Raw genomic sequence first — 21,611 nt, forward strand, 5'->3', positions numbered from 1 at the left:
TGAGGTCATACAAACACCGAGTCCCTGGGAACGGAATAGCCGACGCATTAATAATTCTAAAGGGATCCTGCCAGCCCGTCTGCTTCTGTACCAAGAACACATCTGACGTGAGCACTCGCAGTTGTACAGACTGAGTCTCAGGATTTCAGGTTTCCATCAAAAGCTTAAGCACACGTTATTCCAAACAAGAGTCCCTCCAGGGCCAGGGTTTAGATCAGCTCAGAGTAGCCATGTTGGGCAGGTAGGGCACATATTGTGCCAATTCAAGCTGATCTCTAGGCGGTAAGAATCACCTGCAGGTTCAATGCATCTAAGACCCTGCTGTGGGTACGAATGGCAAGTTTGTGGGCCCCTGAGACAGAGGCCTGGGGGACGACACAGCCCCGGATGGTGAAGGACTAGGGAGATGACTGAGACAGGCCGGTAAATACCTCACACTCTAAGCAGGGAGCGTGAGTCAAGAAAGGCAATTCTTCCAGGAAGGGTTTTGAGAAGGTGAGATAAATGTCCTGAGTTTAAAACAGGATTTTCAAATAAACCTAAGAAACTACACCTTCCTCCTGCTCCATCACCTATACACCTTCTCGAGATGCAATGAGAAGATCCTTTTATAAAATGCCTTCATTTAGAGAAAAGAGGGGAGGTGAGAGAAAGGAAGAAAAGGAGCACCCTGGGACTTATTACACATCATTTCCAATAAAGAAAAGAAAGTTCAAGTGCATGACAAGTTAGCTACGGTCCCAGAATAACGACCCCCATGGGTTTGTGCCACTGTGCTCCCCGCCTGCAATTTGTATAGCAAATACACAACCAAAACCCTATAAAATCTCCCCATTTTGTCATCAAGATCCATGGTCTCATTCACCATCAACAACTGAAGAGGAGCCTGGCCAGTGTGGCTCAGCGGTTGAGCATCAACCTATGAGCCAGGAGGTCATAGTTCGATTCCCGGTCAGGGCACATGCCCAGGTTGTGGGCTCGATCGTCAGTAGGGGGTGTGCAAGAGGCAGCCGATCAATGATTCTCTCTCATCATTGATGTTTCTATCTCCCTCTCCCTTCCTCTCTGAAATCAATCAATATATATATACACACACACACACACACACACACACACACACACACATACATATATATCCTATCTAATAAAAGAGAAACATGGTAATTAGCATACGTCTGCTACCCTTCCCATTGGCTAATCAGGACGATATGCAAATTAACTGCCAGCCAAGATGGCCACCGGCAGCCAGGCAGCTTGAAACTAACATGAGGCTTGCTTGCTTCAGTGACGGAGGAAACCAACATTCCCCGCCTGCCTTGCCCGCCTCTGAGCTTGCAGTCTGAAACATAGTTACAAATATAGAAACTAAACAAAACCCCAGAAACCTGCTTTCAGCCAACCGGGATCTCAGAGCTGGAGTTGATACAGTGTTTCGATTATAGAACACAAACAAACCAGATACCTGCTTTCAGCAGCAGAGGCCTCAGAGCTGGAGCCAGAGCTAAAGCTGGCCCAGAATAAAAAAGAAAAAAAGAAAAAAAGGAGCAGTTGGGAGCTTCAGTCACCCGCCAGCCTGAAAACAGCACTCAGCCCCTCACCCAGACTGGCCAGGCACCCCAGTGGGGACCCCCACCCTGAAGGGTGGGTGACCAGCTGTAAACAGCCATCATCCCCTCACCCAGGCTGGCCAGGCACCCCAGTGGGGACCCCCACCCTGAAGGGTGTGTGACCAGCTGCAAACAGCCATCATCCCCTCATCCAGGCTGTCCAGGCACCCCAGTGGGGACCCCCCACCCTGATCCAGGACACCCTTCAGGGCAAACCAGCCGGCCCCCACCCCTGCACCAGGCCTCTATCCTATATAGTAAAAGAGTAATATGCCTCCCAGCACCAGGATCAGCAGAGCCGCGAGGCCTCCTGGCACCGGGATCAGTGTGACAGAGGTCAGCGCCCAAACCCCCTGATCGCCCTGCGGCTCTGTGTGTGACAGGGGGCAGGGCCACAACCTCCCTATCCGCCCTGCTCTGTTCGTGACAGGGGAAGGTGCCCCAACCCCCTGATCAGCCCTGCTCTGTGCCTGATAGGGGGAGCTCCCCAACCCCCTGATCGCCCTGCGGCTCTGTGTGTGACAGGGTGCGGCGCCCCAACCCCCTGATCGGCCCTGCTCTGTGTGTGACAGGGTGTGGCGCCCTAACGCCCCCCCCACGGGCCCTGCTCTGTGTGTGAGAGTGGCAGCGCCCTAACCCCCTTATCGGCCCTGCTCTGTGGGTGATAGAGGGCGGCGCCCCAACTCTCCCCCCAACCCCCCCACCACGGGCCCTGCTCTGTGTGTGATGGGGTAGAGCCATAACCTCCCCATCGGCCCTGCCATGAGTGTGACAGTGGCGGCGCCCCAACCCCCTGATCGGCCCTGCTCTGTGTGTGACAGGGGGCGGTACCCCAACTCCCCTATTGGCCCTACTCCGTGAGTGACAGGGGGGAGCTCCCCAACCCCCCTGATGGGCCCTGCTCTGTGCATGACAGGGGGCAGCACCCCAACCCCCTGATTTGCTCTGCTCTGTGCGTGACAGGGGGTGGCGCCGCAACCTCCCCATCGACCCTGCCTTGAGTGTGACAGGGGGCAGCGCCCCAACCCCCCAATCGGCCCTATCCTGAGCGTGACTGAGGGTGGCATCGCAACCTCCCGATCCGCCCTGCTCAGTGCATGACAGGGGGCGGCACCCCAACTCCCCAATCGGCCCTGCTCTGAGCCCAACCAGGGGCTGCACCTGGGGATTGGGCCTGCCCTCTGCCACCCAGGAGCAGGCCTAAGCCAGCAGGTCGTTATCTCCCCAGGGGTCCCAGACTGCAAGAGGGCACAGGCTGGGCTGAGACGCGCCCCCCCCCCCCCCAGTGCACAAATTTTTGTGCACCGGGCCTCTAGTATATATATATTTAGAAAACTGAAGAGGAAAACCAGCCATTTGCCCCCTAACTTGGTCAGGCTTCTCATGAACTGGAACAGGGGTGTTAGGAGTGGGGAAGGTCTAACCCCGGGAGGCGAGGGTGCTGGATCCTTGTCCATCACCAGCCCCCCGAGCAGCCACAGCGCCTGTCCAGGCAGAGCTCAGGCCCCTCCTCGGCAGAAGGACACAGTCCCCCTGCACATCCCAAGTCCTTTTGGTCGGACTTGATCCTAAAGTCTTTTGTGGAGGCAGAAACTCATTGCTACTCCTTTCTGTGGCTATAACAGGGTCCTAGGGTTCCAGTAAAACAGTGCCAAAAACCGGGTGGCTTCAAACAACAGACATTGATTCTCTCACAGTTCTGGCTGCAAGTCCAAATTCCAGATGTCCGCAGGGTCGGTTCCCTCTGGAAGTTCTGAAAGAGCAGGTGTTCCACGCCCTCTCCCAGCTCCGTGCTGCCAGCAGTCCTGGAGCTTCTTGGCTTGTCGACCATCCCAGGAACCTCTGCCTCCACCTTCCCACAGCGTTCTTCCTGTAAGTGTGTTTGTGTCTCTTCGGTGAGGATACCGACTATGCCGGATTTAAGCGCCCAATCCAGTATACCTTCATCACAGCTTGATCACATCTACAAAGACCCTAACATCCACGGGACTTCCACATCTTTTGGGGAGACACAATTCAACCTGCAGCGCGCACTTAGACAGGTGAACACAGGGCGCCATGAGGAATCCAACACTGACTCCGCGTGAATAAACTGCCATCGCTGAACAGATTTATCTGAAAACCTCCCTGGCTGTCTCTGACTCGCCGAGGTAACCGTGATACCTCAAGCAGCCATGGCCAGGTGGCAGGTGTGAACACCCACCTAAGCTGAACACCAGCGCACCGGGGTAAACAGACGGTGCCAAGTGTGCCAAGAACAGAAAAAAAAAAAAAAAAAAAACCAGACTAACTAAGATTACATGTCATAAAACTCAACCACTGCTAAGAAAATAACCATCTGGCAATAAATCAAGTCTGCACAGACGGCAGGCTTGTCTAGAATGGTGGGGACAGAGGAGCAAAAGTGAAGAGAAAGCCCAGGTGTGGCCTGTCTGTGGGAGGAACTTGGGGAGGAAATAAGAAGAATATTGCACATGCCCTTCGTAGCCCCCACTTTGCTGGAAATGTTTTAAGTGCTTTCTGGTAAAGGAACAACATCGTTAAGAGAAATGTACAGAGAGAAAGAAACCAATAGCCTAATGTGGACAGGCCTTACCTAAGCAATCCGGCCAGGTACACCTGTGTGCCAACAATGTCCGCACGGCCACGCACACACCTACAATCCCATTTCCACGGGGACAGGACACTTGGCGCTGCTGTTCTCTAAACCCGGGGTCCCGTGAGCACTGAGAGAGTGCTCAGAAGAGCTGGGTCCCAACTGCTGACTACAGGACACAGGTGAGAACGAGAGACCCAGGGGGCCCCTGGTAGCCCCAAGATCCAGTGTAGGCACAGCTAGTGAGTCCCTACTTATGCGACTTCATAGTTTGAGTTTTTTAAAAACGTTTTCATTGATTTTTTTTTTCTTTTTTGTTGTTGTTTTCATTGGTTTTTAAAGAGAGAGGGAGGGAGGGGGATAGAGAGATAGAAGATCCATGAGAGAGAAACATAATTGATAAGCTGCCTCCTGGCCTGCCTCCTCCTACTGGGGATTAAGCCCACAACCTGGGCATGTGCCCTGACCAGGAATCAAACCCGTGACCTGTTGGTTCCTAGGTTGCTGCTCAACGACGGAGCCACACCAGCCTGGTTCATAGTTTTAATCACAGAGCAGGTCACTCCCAGCACAGATGGAAAGGGTCTTCTGTAGAGTTAGCGTTGAGAGGATGGGGCTTCCTTCCCACTCCTGCCCAAAGCCTTTCACGAATCACACATTTATGTACAACACTGCTGTGTAAGCTGCCACATTCAGTCCTATGCTTCGGGAAGAAATGTTCTTGGCACACCGGTTGTCTCACGCTGATCTGGACCCTGACCTGAGGTCATCCTATGTTTCTGACAAAAGCACGGAGTGAGGAGGATAATATCTCTGTGGTCAGGAGTTTGGGGACCGTGAATCTAGGCCAGTGATGGCAAACCTATGACACGCGTGTCAGAAGTGACACGCAAACTCATTTTTTTGGTTGATTTTTCTTTGTTAAATGGCATTTAAATATATAAAATAAATATCAAAAATGTAAGTCTTTGTTTTACTATGGTTGCAAAGATCAAAAAATTTCTGTATGTGACAAGGCACCAGAGTTAAGTTAGGGTTTTTCAAAATGCTGACACGCTGAGCTCAAAAGGTTCGCCATCACTGATCTAGGCTAACTCTAGGCTAACTCAGCGTACAGATTAACGACTGAATAAACTCAGTGAATAAACACAATGGGCCCACACAGAAAGTTTACTGAACTGAGTGAAGAAATCTAAGGCTCAGAGAGATCCAGGAACTTGCCCAAGGTCACAGAGTTGGTTGGTGACCAGGTTAGCTCTAGAACCCAGATTCCCTAACATCAACTTCAGCCCGCTGTGCACCACCCCAGCTTTCTCTATTAACCTCTGTGCAACAGATACCCTGTCAAATCAACTCATACGAAAACCAAGAGTCAGTCACTTCTCCCCTCCCACAGCACCTTGCATAGATATTCTAAGTCATGTTGTCTGTATATTTAAGCCTCTCTCTCCTACTAGACTGGAATCATCCTTGTTTTCCTGTTGCCTAGCACAAAGTCTGCTTATAAGCATGAGATTAACCTGCTGGGTGAATGAATGAGTTATGAGAAAGCTTCAGGCACTGCACAGGAGTGGTATCGTTCCTTTATTACCTACTAATACTATGTCAGAGAAACAACCCCCCACAATATAAACTGATCTCGAAGGATGGGGAGAAAAACATTTCAAACAAGTCGAAGAACCAGAAGTAATGAATGTAGGCTTAATCAAGACAGATACGTAAGCAAGGAATCTCACAACGATCCTCCGATTATATTTGTCACCACTTCTGGGCAATCTGCATTTGCTACACATAATATCCATATCCACAAACAGAATCGGGGCCTTTGCTCGCCAGGGAGGAGCTGTGTGGAGGAGCATCAATGGCTACAGCCCTAATGAGCAGGTAACTCAAAATAGCGTCCACAGACTCATTCAAAGACTAAAATTCAAGAACATCGTGAGTACTTAATAAAACAAATATTTGATAGAGTTGAGCATATTTTCAAAGGTCACAAACAGAAATGATACATCGCTTATAAAAAAAATGTACTCCATTCAGTGACTCACAATAAGACACAGGAAGGAAAATAGATCCCATGTCAATGGCCGCAGTCCACGTCTGCCTCCGATCGATCAGAGTCCTTGAGGAGTACGGGAAGCAGTGAGATGATGCAGGGAAAAAGCAGCAGACAGGAGGCAGCAGAGTGGGCTTTCCGACCGGAAATACGGGATTTTATCAAGTCACGTGCACTATCTGGACCTCAGATGCCTCATCTATAAAGCCACAACATCTCCTAGGACCCCGGTCAAGAGATTTCTATACCCTGTCCACAAATGAACATCTGCTGAGCTCAAGTTCCCGTTAACGAAGTGACAGAACTTTGGGTATTATCTACAATGAAGTATATTGCCGGGGCCCAACCCCAGCAGGTCCAGGGGTCCCCAAAGGTGTGGACGGTGTCGGCGAAGAAGGAAGGACACGGAGACAGTCTTCAGTTGATCAGCAGCCTAGCCAGGATCTCCAGCCAGGATCTCCAGCCAGGATCTCCAGCCAGGATCTCCAGCCAAGTTCTGGTCTGGATCTCCAGAGAAGTTCTGGTTAGGATCTCCAGCCAGGTTCTGTAGTCATGTTCCCTCGCTAGGTTCTCCAGCCAGGTTCTGTCCAGGTTCTCCAGCCAGGTTCAGTTACCAGGTTCTAGTCAGGTTCTCTTGCCAATTTCTGTAGTCAGGTTCAGTCCAGGATCTTTTGCCATGTTCTCTCACTAGGTTCTGTCTCTAGGTTCTGAGGCCAGTTTCTGTCCAGGAACTTTTGCCATGTTCTCTCCAGCGAAGTTCTTCTGTCTCTAGAGAACGTTCTGTGTAGGTTCTGGGCCTAGGTTCTGTCTCTCTTCGTTCTGTCTTCTTACATCTGTATTTATACCAGTTGATTCCAATCCTATCAATCTCTATTCCAAAGGTTAGGGCGTTTCTTATCTCCATTCCAGGGAGTAAAGATTATGTAGCTTAAGCATGATTGTTCGTAGTAAGAGTGATTAATTACCCGCCTGGCACTTAGTTGAGGGGTTTTATTCCCTCCCTAACTTCAGGGGAAAATCCCTACCTGGGGAAACAACCTTTCTCAGAGACCTTGGTTAAAACACATAGTGCCAAGAAGGTGAGCAAACATATTAAGAACAGTATGCCATATATGCCAGGTCCCTTGAAACAGCAAGCATGGAACGGCTCCTGGCAGTATATTCCACAGGGCAGGGGTCCACTCTCCTGTTTCGCTTGAGCCACCTTTTTCTCCAGCAACTGTAAGACATTCTTTGGTCAGCACACTGGGTACTAAGACTTGGGTTTCCTGTCTTCCTTTTGTACTTCCTGACAAGAGGGTGGTGGTAATGGCAACACGGGAAGGAAGGAGGCAGCTGCTGGCCAGGGAAGGTGGGCAGAGGCAGGTACCTTGGCAAACCCACAGTATTACTAGTATAGTGGACTGAAAACAATTAGAGACCCGTGTCATCCTAACAAGAGAAAGCTACTCAAAGAGGATAGGCAAACCTTATTAACAGTAAACACTCAAGTGTTCCCAAAAAGCTGGCCAAAGTTTACTATAAGATACTTGAACTGGTGGCTTATGGCCTATCCATTCTCTCATAAGGTATTTCAAGGGTACCTACTAAATGCCGGGCAACATGTTCATGCAAAAATGGACAAGCTGTGCCCTGGCCAGTGTGGCTCAGTTTGTTGGAGCATCGTCCCATGCATCGAAGGATGGCGGATTTGATTCCCAGTCAGAGCACACACTCAGGTTGCAGGTTCGATCCCCAGTCAGGCAGTGTGTGGGAGGCAACCGACCAATATTTCTCTCTCACATCAATTTCTCTCTCTCCCTTACACATTCATATTCTCTCTCTCTCTCTCTCTCTCTCTCTCTCTCTCTCTCTCTCTCCCTTCCTCCCTCCCTTTCAGTCTCTCTGAAAAGCAATGGAAAAAAATATCCTCAGGTGAGGATTAACAAAAAAAAAGGGGGGCAGGGGGAGAGAGAGAGATACTTTAATCGAATATGGACCTTCTGTGGACTCTCATTTGAACAAACCACTGCTAGATTTCTTTTTACCAGACAATCAGATAAAACAGACTAGGTTTGGGGTGATAGTAAAGAATCATGGGGAATTTGATTTTAGAAGTGATAACGATTCTATGGTTGTGTATGCGTTCTTATGCAGCAGGGGTACATTAGGAAATATTTGTAGCTACAACCATAAAATCCCTGGGATTTGCTTTAAAATAATTCAGCGGAGGGGGCGACGAGGGGCATGAGGAGACAGCGTGAAACAAGAGGGCCAGTGCTGATGTGGGCGCCTAGGATGGCTGCCTTGTCCATGATGGCCCGTGATGCCGCAGAACTGAAATCTCCCACAATCAAACGTCTAAGAACGGCAAGCGTCATAAACCCAGCGGAAGGGTTTGGACTTGATCCCTCTAAGCCTCGCATCTCAAATTTCACTGTTAAGAAGAATCATTTGGGGAACCTGCTTAAATGCAGATTCCCAGGCGGCACTACCAGAAATTCTCCTTCGGTAAGGCTGGGGTGAGGCCCAGAAGCCTGCATTTCTAACAAAGACTCAGAGCCACCGTTCGAGGCAAACCACTCCAGGTGAAAGGAATGGCTGTTGGCTGTGACCAAACAGGCAGCACTGTGTTCGAAGGCGCGGAGGGGAGGCGGCCAGTGGAGGGAGGAAAGGGCAGAGGAGGCCCCCGCAGCAGTCGACAAACAATGGAGACCAGCGCAGGGGGGTTAGAGAGGAAGGCAGAGACATTCAGGAGGCAGAATCAGGGGCCTTGGCCCCTGACTGGTTACGGGGTTAAAGAAGAAGGAAGCATCATGGATGACAAAAGTGCTCCCCAAGGACCAGGTCTTACACCTCTTTGTGCCCACAAAGCACCTAGCCCAACGCCCTCCACACCCAAGAACTCAATGTGGCTGAATGAACAAAGGAATGAAATCACTTCCCTGACCCTGTTTCCTACACAACTACAGGGTAATTATTACTGTGCTTAACTACGATGCCAAAGGGGGAGAGATGGCACCATCTGAAACAAGAAGAAGGAAAATTCTCCCCAATGCCAAAAAATGAGCAAAATCCACAGGGCAGAGCCGAGGGGGCGAGTCACTCATTCCATTCCTATGAATTCCAGAATGGTCGAGACATTAACAGGAAGCAGTGATATCAACAAATAAAAGCAATGGTCTGTGAAAACAGGATCATTTAAATAAAAACAACTAACTTTCCAAATTTCTTTCTCCCTCAGGAACACTCTACTTCAACCAACAGGGTAAAGGTAAAACAAAGACGTCTCAGATATTGATTCAACATCTGGCTGTGTCACCCTAGAAGCCACGGAGTTTCTCTGAGCCTCAGTTTCCCCACCTGCAAAAAGCACACACTATCTGCTTTACAGTGGTTGTGAAGGGGCAAGATCACAGGTATAAACGTCACACACAATTTCAAACGGTTCCCATTTTCACACTCAGTCTTCCCCCGTATGCATCCCCACCCGTGTCCAACCTAACCCCGATGACTCCGGTGACCTCCTCTCTCCTGTCACCAGCCCCCGCCCTGGCCACAGCTAATGAAATTCTGTCTCCTCTCCAGGGTTCCCAATTTCTGCTAACCTTTAGGGGACTTCTCCTTTGGAGTCCCAAACCATGTAACGGAGCCAGGGGTCAATCCCCTGACAATCGACAAATGCCACTTGTAACCTGCCTGGTCTCTTTTTATCTTTGCCCCAACTACTCCAACCAGAGTTCTGTAATCTCTTTATATCTCCAGTTCCCGGCATAGAGTAATTACATTTTTCCCATGTTGACAATCACAATGCAGTTAACAAGAACCATTACCCAATTCCTTGATCTTGAAAACCAGGACAGCTTGTATTGGATAGCTGGCATCTATGCCTGTCTACAACAGGGGGCTAGAGTTCATAATTTTTGGTAATCACTCAACCCTATGATTACAGGCAATTTGAGGGCAGCTTGTAGGAAGAAGTAGCCACCGAAGAAAAACTTTGCTAGTTTGGGAACCACCAGCCCCAAATTTATGGATATGGAATGCAAGGAAGATGAAGTCATCACAGAGACGATAAAGAAGCAGGAAAGGGGCTCGGGACAGTCCCAGAGTCCTCGGTATATCATCTGTCACCTGTGAGAGATGTCCTGTGGGGACACAAAGAGAAAACACTCAGAAGTTCCTTCTCATTTTTATTTTCATCATGAAAAAATGTGTTTGAAAGACCAAAGGCTTTCCAGGAAACATTTCAGTGCAGGCATGTTCCAAGCCCAAGCCCCATCCCAGATGAAGGGACAATCCTAGGAGCTGTCTTGATCCCGGGGACCCTGGCCCCAGGGTGACCAGGGCTGAACACCCAACCCAGAAGTCGGTGTGTCTGTAACTATGACAAATGGTGAGGTCAACGTCGCTGGGCACTGGAGTCATCGCATTGCAGGGGGTGGCCCCAACACTCCATCACAGCAAGCCAAGGGTGTGAGGTAGCAGAAATGAAGAGCCACACAAGGGAAGCCAGGCTGCAAAGAGGAGACTGGACCAGGTCCCCAGAGAAGGGCAGGGATGAGCATCCAGGTGGCCGCAGAGGGTGGAGGGAACAGCTGCAGTCACCGTGGACCCGAGACGCGCTTCGCTCCTCCTCACCACTGGCCCTGGGACTGTTTATTATGTGCTTGGGACAAGCACTCTTTTCCTTAAGCCCACGTGGGGGGGCTTTCTTTTCCTCGCAACCAAATATGTCCTGAAACTAAATAAATTCCACCAGGAGATCCGTCTTCTAATCTATTTCAACTGACAGCAGCTGCTTTTGTCTGATTTATTACCTCTGTAAGCCCTGCCTCCAGGAAAAGGGAGGGACTGCGATCTCCTTGAAAGCGGGGCTGATTTTACACAGGCAGGGCCAGGATGTGCGGCCCTACATCACGGCGCCCTACGTGATGCATCTAAACTAGTTTGGTCAGCTTATCCATTCCCTGAAAGCAGGGAAGCCACCACATCAGCAACTCCGTTGCTAAGGCAACTGCTTACTTTCCATATCAACTGCAAGCTCGTTGCCATGGAGACACATATACAAGAAAAATTCCTCTCTCCAGCCAGGGACCAGATGGCAGGGAACTCGCAGAAGTCATGGGTTAGGTAGGGGGCTTTGCTAAACGGGATGTTTCCTGGAGTGCATTTCTCTCATCATATCGGAGATGCTGCTGGCCCTGGGCACTTTTAGAAGTTACACCCTCATTACCAAAAGCAAAGGTTTGTTCTCTTCTGTTTGCAAAACACTACGGGCAGTAACTACAATAACTACAGGTAAGTTATTTTTTCAATGATTCTGAATTTCTTCCTCTAGACATAAACCTCTTGTGTTTTTATTTGCCATGTTAAACATACCCCAAAATAATTCTCTAGTCAAACACTAATGGAGGAGATACAAAAGAACTGAAATAGAAGTTTGATTTCATCTCTTTTCTGATGGAGGCTTAATCCAGAAATACATTTTAGTTTTCACCCACTGAGCACCAATGCATTCCAGATTTAAACCTCTACTCTGACTTGTCTATTGAGCTTGAAACTCACATATCAAACTTCCAACTTGAACCTTTAAGATGTTCAAAAGCCATCTCAAATTTAACACGGTCAAAAGGGAACGTTTGCTCTAACCTCTACCCCACTTCCCAATCCACTTCTACCCATACACCTTCATCTGCGAACCCCAATCCTGGTCAAAGCCAATGTCATTTCCATCACCTCTAGCCTACCACTGAAACTAGCCCCAAACAGATGTTTTCCCCTTTCAGTGATTCTCAACCTTCTGGCCCTTTAAATACAGTTCCTCATGTTGTGATCCAACCATAAAATTATTTTCGTTGCTACTTCATAACTGTAATGTTGCTACTGTTATGAATCGTAATGTAAATATCTGATGTGCAGGATGGTCTGAGGTGAACCCTGTGAAAGGGTCGTTTGACCGCCAAAGGGGTCGCGACCCACAGGTTGAGAACCGCTGCCTTATGTCCCTTTAAACGTCTCACTGTCCTGTCTGTAATTCACTTCCTATAAGCCTCCTTTCTGGTTCTTGGCCATTTCAAGCTATTGCCACCTCAGGGCCTTTGCATGTTTTCTCTGCCCAAGGTCTTTGCATGGCTTCATCCTTTCATCATTAAAGACACAGCCAGTCACCTCCTCTGGGAAACCTCCCCCCACCCCCAGCCCCACGCCTCTCTAGTACACTACCTTGTTTTACTGTCTTCATTCGTGTATCACTATCTGATACATATATGAATCTACTGTTCTATATGTGCCTCCCCTCACCCACCCTGTGCCCCCAAGGATAGGAGAACAGCCAGGGAACTGGCACAGGTCAAAACTGCATCCCCAGCCCAGCATTCCGCAAACGTGTGTGGCGAGAATGAACCACTGCTGAAAACGACGGCAGCGGCTTCGTACTGTACATGCAGAGTCTAGTTTTTACTTTGCAAAACTAAGGCTTCTGCAGGGTCTCTCAGAATCATGGCTATGAACAGAGGTTCTTCGTTTACATACCTGCACCTATGGAAGGTTCTGGAAGGAACTCAGCATTCCGTGGTGTATTCCAGGAGCACGAGTGTGACTCTGCACCCTAGCTCTGCCACACACTGCCTGTGCTGGGTGTTGCTCCCCTCCACAACAGCCATGACCACGGTCAGCGCGCACGTGACCTGGCCTATCCTATCCTTCTAAAAACAAAGTACGTACGTGCTGCTAGCCAACGTACTGTCTAATGACATTTTCTGTCTAATGACATTAGTTAAATCACCTGTCAGCCCTGCCCCTAGCGGAGGACCTTCCGTCACAGCCTTCTGGGAGGCACTTCACAGAGCTCCAATAAACGGAAGGCAACACCGAACTCAACTCGACGCCACCAGGCCCCGAGGGGAACCCTACACACCACATCGGAGAAAAAAATACAGAAGGTGGGTAACTGGAGAGGCCCTCCCCCGAGAACAGCACAGCCACTCTGCCCTATTTACTGGTCTCCTGCTGGGTTCACAAGCAAAGGTACTCAAACAAGCGTGCCAGGCGCACTCCCCTCTAACCCCCCGCCGCCCCTCACCCCCCGCCCCAGACTTCATTTTGTTCTTGGAACCGTGTAATCTCATACAGCAAACCACCAAGTTCTTATTAAAAGAACAACTTTACACCACTCTCTATCTTCAACCATATATTTCCTTGCTTTCCTTCTTATCATACTTGGCACAGAATACCTCATCACCTCTATCAAGCTATTGCTTTTGGAGATTTTTAAATGCAATTTAACCAAAATATCTTGAAGCAAACCTTAACTGAAATGTGTTTTTTTTTAAATGGGTCTGCTTTAGTTAAGTTACTAGAGCAATTTAAAGTTCTCCCCTTCCTATCTTAGTTCCCCTACCAACTCTGCATACTCATTATTTACATAACATCCCAGGCCACATATTTCTCACCTTCCCTTTTCTCTGATACTGTGCCAGCACATCCCTTGGGTCCAGAAGTACCTAATCCTCTGTGGCAGAAAATCCCATGCTTGCTTAGTAACAGAACCAACATTGTATCTGAGATTGTTATGGGCCCAGTTAGAAGACTACCTTTCCCAGACTTCCTTGCAGCTAAGAGTCATGTGACCAAACTCTAAGCCAGTGATGGCGAACCTATGACACGCATGTCATAGGTGACACGCAAACTCATTTTTTTGGTTGACTTTTCTTTGTTAAATGGCATGTAAATACATAAATATCAAAAATATAAATCTTTGTTTTACTATCGTTGCAAATATCAAAAAATTTCTATATGTGACATGGCACCAGAGTTAAGTTAGGGTTTTCAAAATGCTGACACACCGAGCTCAAAAGACACACACCGAGTTCACCATCACTGCTCTAGGCCAATGAGATAAGAGCAGACTGTGGGGTTTCTGGAAAAACTCACGACTGCAAAAATAAATAAATAAATAAATAAATAAATAAATAAATAAATAAATAAATAAATAAGACTTTTTTGTGTGTGTCTTTTCCTGTATTCTCTTTCTTGCTTCCTATAACGGGAACAAACTAGCTGATGCCATGCTGGACCATGAGAAGGCCTGAGAATGGAAACCAGCAATGAACGAAGAACGGTTGGGCAGAATGACAGATGGTGGGTCTCCGTTGACCAAGACCTCCTTTATGTGACAGAGCAATGCACTTCTATGTTTACTCACTATTATGTAGATTTTTCTACAACAGTCAAATTTCATCCTAACTAATCCATTCTTGATCTCGAGCTCATTCCCACAGCAGAAGAAATCTTTGTTAACAATTTACTCACGTGCTCCCCCAAAAGGAATATTCAAAACCTGCTCCTTGCTGTCTTTCATCTCAGCTGCAAATTGCCCTCTCTGGCGAAGGGAAGCTTCCCTGACTAACCTCAAATGACACCCATCACTTACTGATCTGCTTCCTGTACTTGCGGTGGTTTGTGCTTTTTATTTTGTATCACGTCTCCTGTTTCCCTGGAATGTAAGTTCCTAAAAGGCAAGAACCAGATCTCATGTTTTATTTTAACCTTGGACATCACTGACTAATTCTATTGAATAATAAGCAGAGGGTGCTCGAAGTCCTGGAAACTGTAAGTAATGAGATCCTGAAGGCCTACTAACATGGAAGCATTCCACAGGAACAACCTAAGTAGACCCCTACATCAGGAAACTTCGGGAAACTTCAAGCTGGTGCGGAAACAAATGTAGGCAAGGGATAAACTGTTACAGGGACAGTGAGGTGTACTCATTGGGAAGCAGCAAGTTAAGTGAAAAATGACAAGGGTGGGAATAAGAATAAAACAAGTTAAGGATGCCTGAAGCCAAAATCTGTAAAAACAAAAGGCCTGCCTGCCTAATAAGCACAGTATCATCAAAACAAATATTGTATTAGGCTTTAAAATATACATAGCCATCGTCTGTGTCAAGTACCAAAAAATGTCCATTGAGAAGGCCGTGGAATTTTCTATAAAATCTAAAACCTGCCATCACCTTGCCAAGGTTTAAGAAGAACATTAAGATGACCAAGGGATCCATGAGAGAGTATGGAATAATCCAAATAACCCATCACTATTTGTGAAAGAAGCAAAACTCATGACTTTCAAATAGGAGGTCAGTGTGCCAATTTCCTATGTTATTTACAGCAGAGAATTATCCTGCAGCTAAAGTGATTTCAAAGGGAAATCCCAAAGCCTCTTCAGCTCAACAGGGGAGGTGCTGAGAACAGTTTCTTGCTGGTCAAATATGCAGGGAGTATATCCATGAAGAAGAACCTCATAGACTCACCCAGGTACCACAAAGCCCTGCCCAAGAGAATGCAACGTTTTCTGAACCGTTAATGTGGGGAGAAACTGGGTAGATACATCCATGAGGCCCTTGGACCCAGAAGAACCAGCTCAGGTAGAAAACAGAATCATCACCTGCCCCAGAGACCACTCTTACACACCTCATCCCGTTTTTGCATGTCCCACCATCCAACAGTACCCTGAGTTTTAGGAACCTGCTCATCAATATCAGACTAGTCTTTCTCTTTTAAAAGAAAAAAATATTTTTATTGATTTCAGGAAGAAAGGGAGAGAGAGGGAGAAATATCAATGATGAGAGAGAATCATTGATCGGCTGCCTCCTGCATGCCCCACACTGGGGATGGGGCCTGCAACCTGGGGATGTGCCTTGACCGGGAATTGAACCGAGACTTCCTGGTTCAAACATGTCAAACTTGCAGCTGGCAGACTGCAAGTTTGACATGCTTGTCCTGGTTCATAGGTCAACACTCAATCATGGAGCCACACTGGCCAGGCAGACTGCACAGTCTTTCAAAGAGCAATGTGTCTGTATGTTTGTTAAAGTGTCAAGAGGGAAGTTGAGAAAAAGCACAGATAAAAACACACATACCTGAACCATTTATTATTCAGGTGATAAAAATAAATAAATAACTGCCCTTTACTCTCATTTATAAGAAGTCAGAGGTGTAGTACTTGCTAATCTTACAGTCCTACCTAAGGTCTTTTTTTAGGAGGTATAAGACTTAATCTCCAACTCTGAAACTCTACCTTGATTGATTCAGGCAAAGGTCCTCAATTCCATGGTTAAAAAATAAAAATAAAACTCTTAAGTTCCTTCAAGAGGTAAAACCAAAAAAAGGGAGAGACAGAGATAAAACGGAAGCAAAACCATTTATTCTCCCTGACTTGCTCATTCATGAGAATATGTTCTTGATGAAATCTCAGCACTGGAAAGAACCCAAAAGCTTCTAGTTGAGGGATTCTCAAATCTGGCTACACGTCAGAAACACCCGTGAAAACAGCTTACTAGGACCCCGAATTTCCCCAACCCACCTCACCCCCACTGAATCAGGATCTCCAGGGACGGGCCGAGAGACGGCCCTGGATTTTAAGAGCCACAGGTGATTCTGATGCAGTCGTACGTTCCTGCCTGCCAACGTCCCAGCGACACACTTGTCCAGAAGGGTACACGTTCCAACCCTCGGGACAAGGATCATACGGCATTCTGTGTTCTCACAGTTATGGCAAGTTTAAAACCGTGTTCTACACTTTTAAATTTTTGAAAAAGCGCAACGCCTAAGTCTGTGAATACAACGTGCAAGGCTTCCATGCTCCCCTTTGGCTACCCTACTTCCCACCAATATTCGGGTGCACTTAGTCACTGTCAGGTGCTGCAGCTGAACCTCAGTGTGGGAGCTGCCGCCAAGTAAAATCCCCTGGGGAAAAAACAAGTTTACCTGGAAAGGTGAAGGAGGTTTCACTGGGCAAAGTGTCAGGGGGAATGCCTCCCGCTTTGCTCAGCTCGCCAGGGGACAGGAAGTCCCTGGCAGGCTAGGCATCCCAGAGTGGCCCCCAGCTACCCCCAGGGCAACCCCAGGAAAGAGGAGAAAAAGGGAAAGAAAACCCATACTTCTTGTTTTGTTCTCAGAGCACCACAAACCCTGGGAACAAACTCTCAAGGCAAAACTGATGGCATCTGATCAGAAACATGTCAGTGCAGGTCAGCAGCGTGGCTAGGAAGCCAGAACTCAACATTTCGTAAGATTCACAATCTGAGGTCCTTCAAACCATTCCCTCTTAGCAGGTGATATCTGCATTTATTCAGAACAACTGTCACCCCTGGAGGGTGCATCCGGGAGAGGGTTCTCCAGGACAGACCATCCTACACCCACGTGCCACCCTCACGGCCAGAGAGGGACCCAAGCAGGCTCTGCACGCTCTGGAGCAGCTCGCTGAACGTTTCAGTGTGTTTGCTGAATTACGCGCACCAGCAGGACTGCAAACAGCGAGACCCGGGCACGTGGCGACTTGCACAATCGTTTCTCACCAAACTAGAAGCCCTGTGCCCGACCTAACCAGTGACATGCGGCTTTGGGGGACCTGAATACCACTTTCTCCTGCACATTCTACCCTGAAATTGCTTCCTAGGACTTTCCCTTTCTCCTCACCAGGACCCACCTACGCGGGAGCTTTTAATACCAGACTTGGTCCTTTACATGAAAGCAGCGAATTTTCTCTAAGTTCAAAGGAATGGTCTCAAAACACTCAACAGAATGCCCTAGCTGGTTTGGGTCAGTGGATAGAGTGTCGGCCTGCGGCCTGAAGGGTCCCGGATTAGATTCCGGGCATATGCCCAGGTTGCAGGCTCAATCCCCAGTAGGGGGAGTGCAGAGGCAGCCAATCAATGATCCTCTCTCAATCATTGATGTTTCTCTCTCCCTCTCCCTTGGTCTCTGAAATTAATAAAAAACCAAAAACAAAAAAACACTCAACAGAGCCAAGTTTAGAGGTTGGTCTCCAAATGCCCACTCTGAGATGGGGAGGGGAGGGGAGGGGAGGAGGAAGAAAAGTGGACACCTGGGGACAACCGCAGCACCCTACAATTGTTACAGGTAGTTACAGGTGTGTAAAAATAAGGCCCTGGAGAAGGACGGGCCCAGAACACAGGAAGGCTCACATAAGAACACCGCACTGAGGCATCCCCTGTACCAGGGACCAAAGGCAAAGCTCCCAGGGTCCACATCTGCCCCTCCCAGGCATCGCCCCTCCTCACACCCTGCACACTGCCCACTCCCCACCTTGAACATAAACTCTAGGTGAATAGCATTTGCAGACAAACGTGTCCAGCAGCATCAAGGGGAAAAACGGCTCCACCACCTCCTTATTCGTAATCATCCATGCCACTGACAAATAGAATTTTCTCAGGCTCAAGATTCTAATGGAAGCAGCAACATGTTTCTGGAGAGAAAGAGACGGTCCCAGCCCTGCACAGCAGCGGCTGACCCCACACAATAGCAGCCCTGTGTCTGAACCTGAACTTCAAAAAGGGGGAATGCAGACCATCAGCACTATTAATGAAAAACAAAGCTGGAAAACACAGCCGCATGGCCACTGTGGAGAGAGCGCTTTCTGGCCACTTATTGTAACCGTGGCAGCATTACCTTTCAGAACGCCAAGGTAGATCACCATTTTCTGTCCCAACTCTCTCAATTGGCCTCTTTCTATTGTACCTGCTATATCGTTACGAGAAAAGCAAAGCAGATTATTAAAGCTGTTTCCTTCTAGTGGACCATGGAGCTCAAAAGCTTTAAAACCAAACTTCAACCTTTCTTTAAGTCAGTCTCTGGTGGGAACTTTACCCTGCGCTAATTTTCCCTATTCAGGGAGTTCCAAAGTTGCCAAACACTTAGGTAAACACCGGATTTCAAAAGTCACCTGGGCCCTAGCTGGTTTGGCTCAGCGGATAGAGCATCAGTCCTTGGTGCTGGGGTTCAATTCCGGTCAAGGACACACACCTTGATTGCAGGCTCGATCCCCGGCCCCACGTGCAGGAGAGGCAGCCAATCGATTTGAGAGACACATAGATGTTTCTCTCTCTGTGTCTCCTCCTCCCTTCCACTCTCTCTAAAAATATCCTCTGGTGAGAATTAACAAAACAAAACAAAAAGTCACCTGGGCAATTCATGTCTGCCTTTGTTTAGTGCATAATATGCTCAAGTATGATGCCTCCCAATGTCCATTGCTGTCCATGTGCTCCAGGGTCCCAGAGAGACTGCCCTTCTCCAACTTCAAATTCAGAAAGAAAATGGATGCCATTTTCCCCTATCCCTTTCTGGCAATTTTCCTCAAAAATGTATTCATACACCTCATGGTTAATGGCTGCCCCGTTGTGCTGTAAACCCAAACTGACCCATCCACACTGAGGGAAGAAGCAGGCAGTGTGCACACCCCCGTTTTGTGATTATGTTCAGATGCCACAGTGTTCGGAAAACCTCAAGTCAGCACAAACACGAAAAACAGTATTTAATGAATATGCTTAAGGAAGAGGACGTTTACAAGTAAATGAATGAAATCAAAGTACCCATTTATAAATGCCCCTTCCGTGTGGGGACTTTACAGTCCTTAACAATTTGTTAATAGAGAGAAAACTAAAAATTTTAGAAGGAAACACTCGAGTTCCAGACACGGAGACTTACCTGACTCCTCTCTTTGTCCACCTTCTTAAAACACTTATTCAACGACAAATTGTGTCTCACGGAGTTTTTCCACCCAGTGGGTGCATTTGCAAAATACGGGAAATGTTCCAAGATCCAGTTGTAGATATCCTTTACTGGCAGGCGCTTGGTCGGAGAGTCCTCGATGGCCATAAATATGAGGCAGCTAAAGGAGTAGGGGGGCTTGCAGTTGGGGTTCTGCCTGGCATCGTAGGGCATGTCAGAGTGGGCGGGCGACGGGGGCGTGTCATCGTCCAGGTCCTGGACGGGGCTGACGCTCCGGAGCACCGACTCCCCGAAGCTCTTCAGCAAGTTCTTGCTCTCGTGCAGCCAGTTCAGGTTGGTCAGCTCCTCATCTTCCATGGCCCCCTCTTCTAATCGGATGTCGGGCAGAGAAAAGTCGAGGTCATCGTCTTCCTGAAGGGCCTTGGAGAAGCCGCTGCCCCGGTAACACTGACTCAGCCCACGGGAGACGCTAATTCCTGAGCTTTCTGGCTTCTTACTGGGAGGCATGACTGGACCCATTTAGGTGAAGGCTCCTGGGAAACACATTCCACAGAGAAGAAGAGTCAGTGAAACCCATACCGGAAAGGCAGCTGAGTCCTCCTAGTGCTTTGGTCCCCACCCCCACCGCTGCCCCCTCTATGAACCCCCTTCCACACAGGAACACACCTCATGGCTCTTACCCCAAGGAATGCAAACCCACAATTCTACCACACAGAGATGCACAGGAAGTAAAATCGGTCTATCGTGCATACTGCGCAGTGACTGTCACCCCTCAACACATCAACACTGGAAATATCTCCAGCACCTTTAATGTGCAAACGCACCATAACAAGAATGGGAAAGTCCACAATGCCTTCTCCCTGGATCTATGAACACTCTCACTAGGACCCTGGGAAAATCAGTTATTTCTTGCTGCCTCAGTTCATCTATTACACATGAACACATATACACAAGTAAAAATATTTCAAGCCTCGTGATTAAACTCTACCTAATAAGCTCAATGCACAACCCCTCTCTGCGGCTTGGGGTTATAGGGCTCACTGTTAACCATTCTCAAAAAAAGAAAATGCCTCTAAGTTTAAGGCCAGTGTTTTCAGAGTTTCCATACAAGGACCATCCATCACAACGACCCCCGAATTAAAACTGTGGCCACAGTATGCATCAGTTTAATAAGTTTTATTTGATTTCCCCCCTCCCCTCCACAAGTCATGATCAAACACTTAATTACATTTAACTTTAATTACATTTGAATTCTGGATTCGAACTAGAGCAATAAATGCATTTAATTTAATTGGGACACTACATTCTGAATGAAAAAGTAAGGAGTGCAGGCACCACACACACAAATGGGAATATGAAAGACAAGCCATTAACTGAAATTAGGGTTGGTGAAAAAAAGTAGGAGAGCAAAAGGGCAGCTTCAAGAAAGAAAGGCAAATTCAACAAAAATTGCTACAGAATTCTCTTCTGCTGCCGCCCCCATTTTTGTCAATGACCCAGAACGGGGAGTAAAATATCTGATGAGAAAAGAAACTGAAGAGGTGGCGAGTCCACAAATAGAATGACCCCGGCAGATACAAAGCTGTCCGACCCCCGGCACTCAATGTAAGATATAAAGAACAGCGAAGATAATGAAGAGAGGTCTCCCACTCTCCGTCTGGAGCGCTCAAACAATGTGTCTGTTCTATGTTTTCCCCCCCACAAGTGAGAAGATCAAGCAATCTATCCAGAAAGAAAAAAAAAGAATGACTACATCAAAAGCAAAGAATATGATTACTCTACAGCTCGAAAAGTCCACTGACACTACGCCTAAAACAAATGCCAGTTCAGCTGGGGGAAATGGGATT

General features: G+C 47.9%; 1 protein-coding gene across 9 annotated transcripts in view; it reads right to left on the minus strand.

Moving 5' to 3' along the window:
• FOXN3 (forkhead box N3) overlaps window positions 1–21,611 on the minus strand; it is a 369,468-nt gene that overhangs the window by 199,980 nt on the left and 147,877 nt on the right. For 6 of the 9 annotated variants that reach the window (XM_036315184.1, XM_036315194.1, XM_036315221.1 and 3 more), the window contains one exon: window positions 19,741–20,297. The exons of the other annotated variants lie outside the window; for them this stretch is intronic. In XM_036315184.1, the coding sequence (XP_036171077.1) occupies window positions 19,741–20,283 (543 nt within the window). In that variant the 5' untranslated portion in view covers window positions 20,284–20,297. The remainder of the gene's footprint in view (window positions 1–19,740; window positions 20,298–21,611) is intronic. 9 annotated transcript variants of the gene reach the window in all.

Source organism: Myotis myotis, unplaced genomic scaffold (genome assembly GCF_014108235.1).
Source record: "Myotis myotis isolate mMyoMyo1 unplaced genomic scaffold, mMyoMyo1.p scaffold_m19_p_1, whole genome shotgun sequence".
In the NCBI taxonomy this organism is placed as follows: Eukaryota; Metazoa; Chordata; class Mammalia; order Chiroptera; family Vespertilionidae; genus Myotis; species Myotis myotis.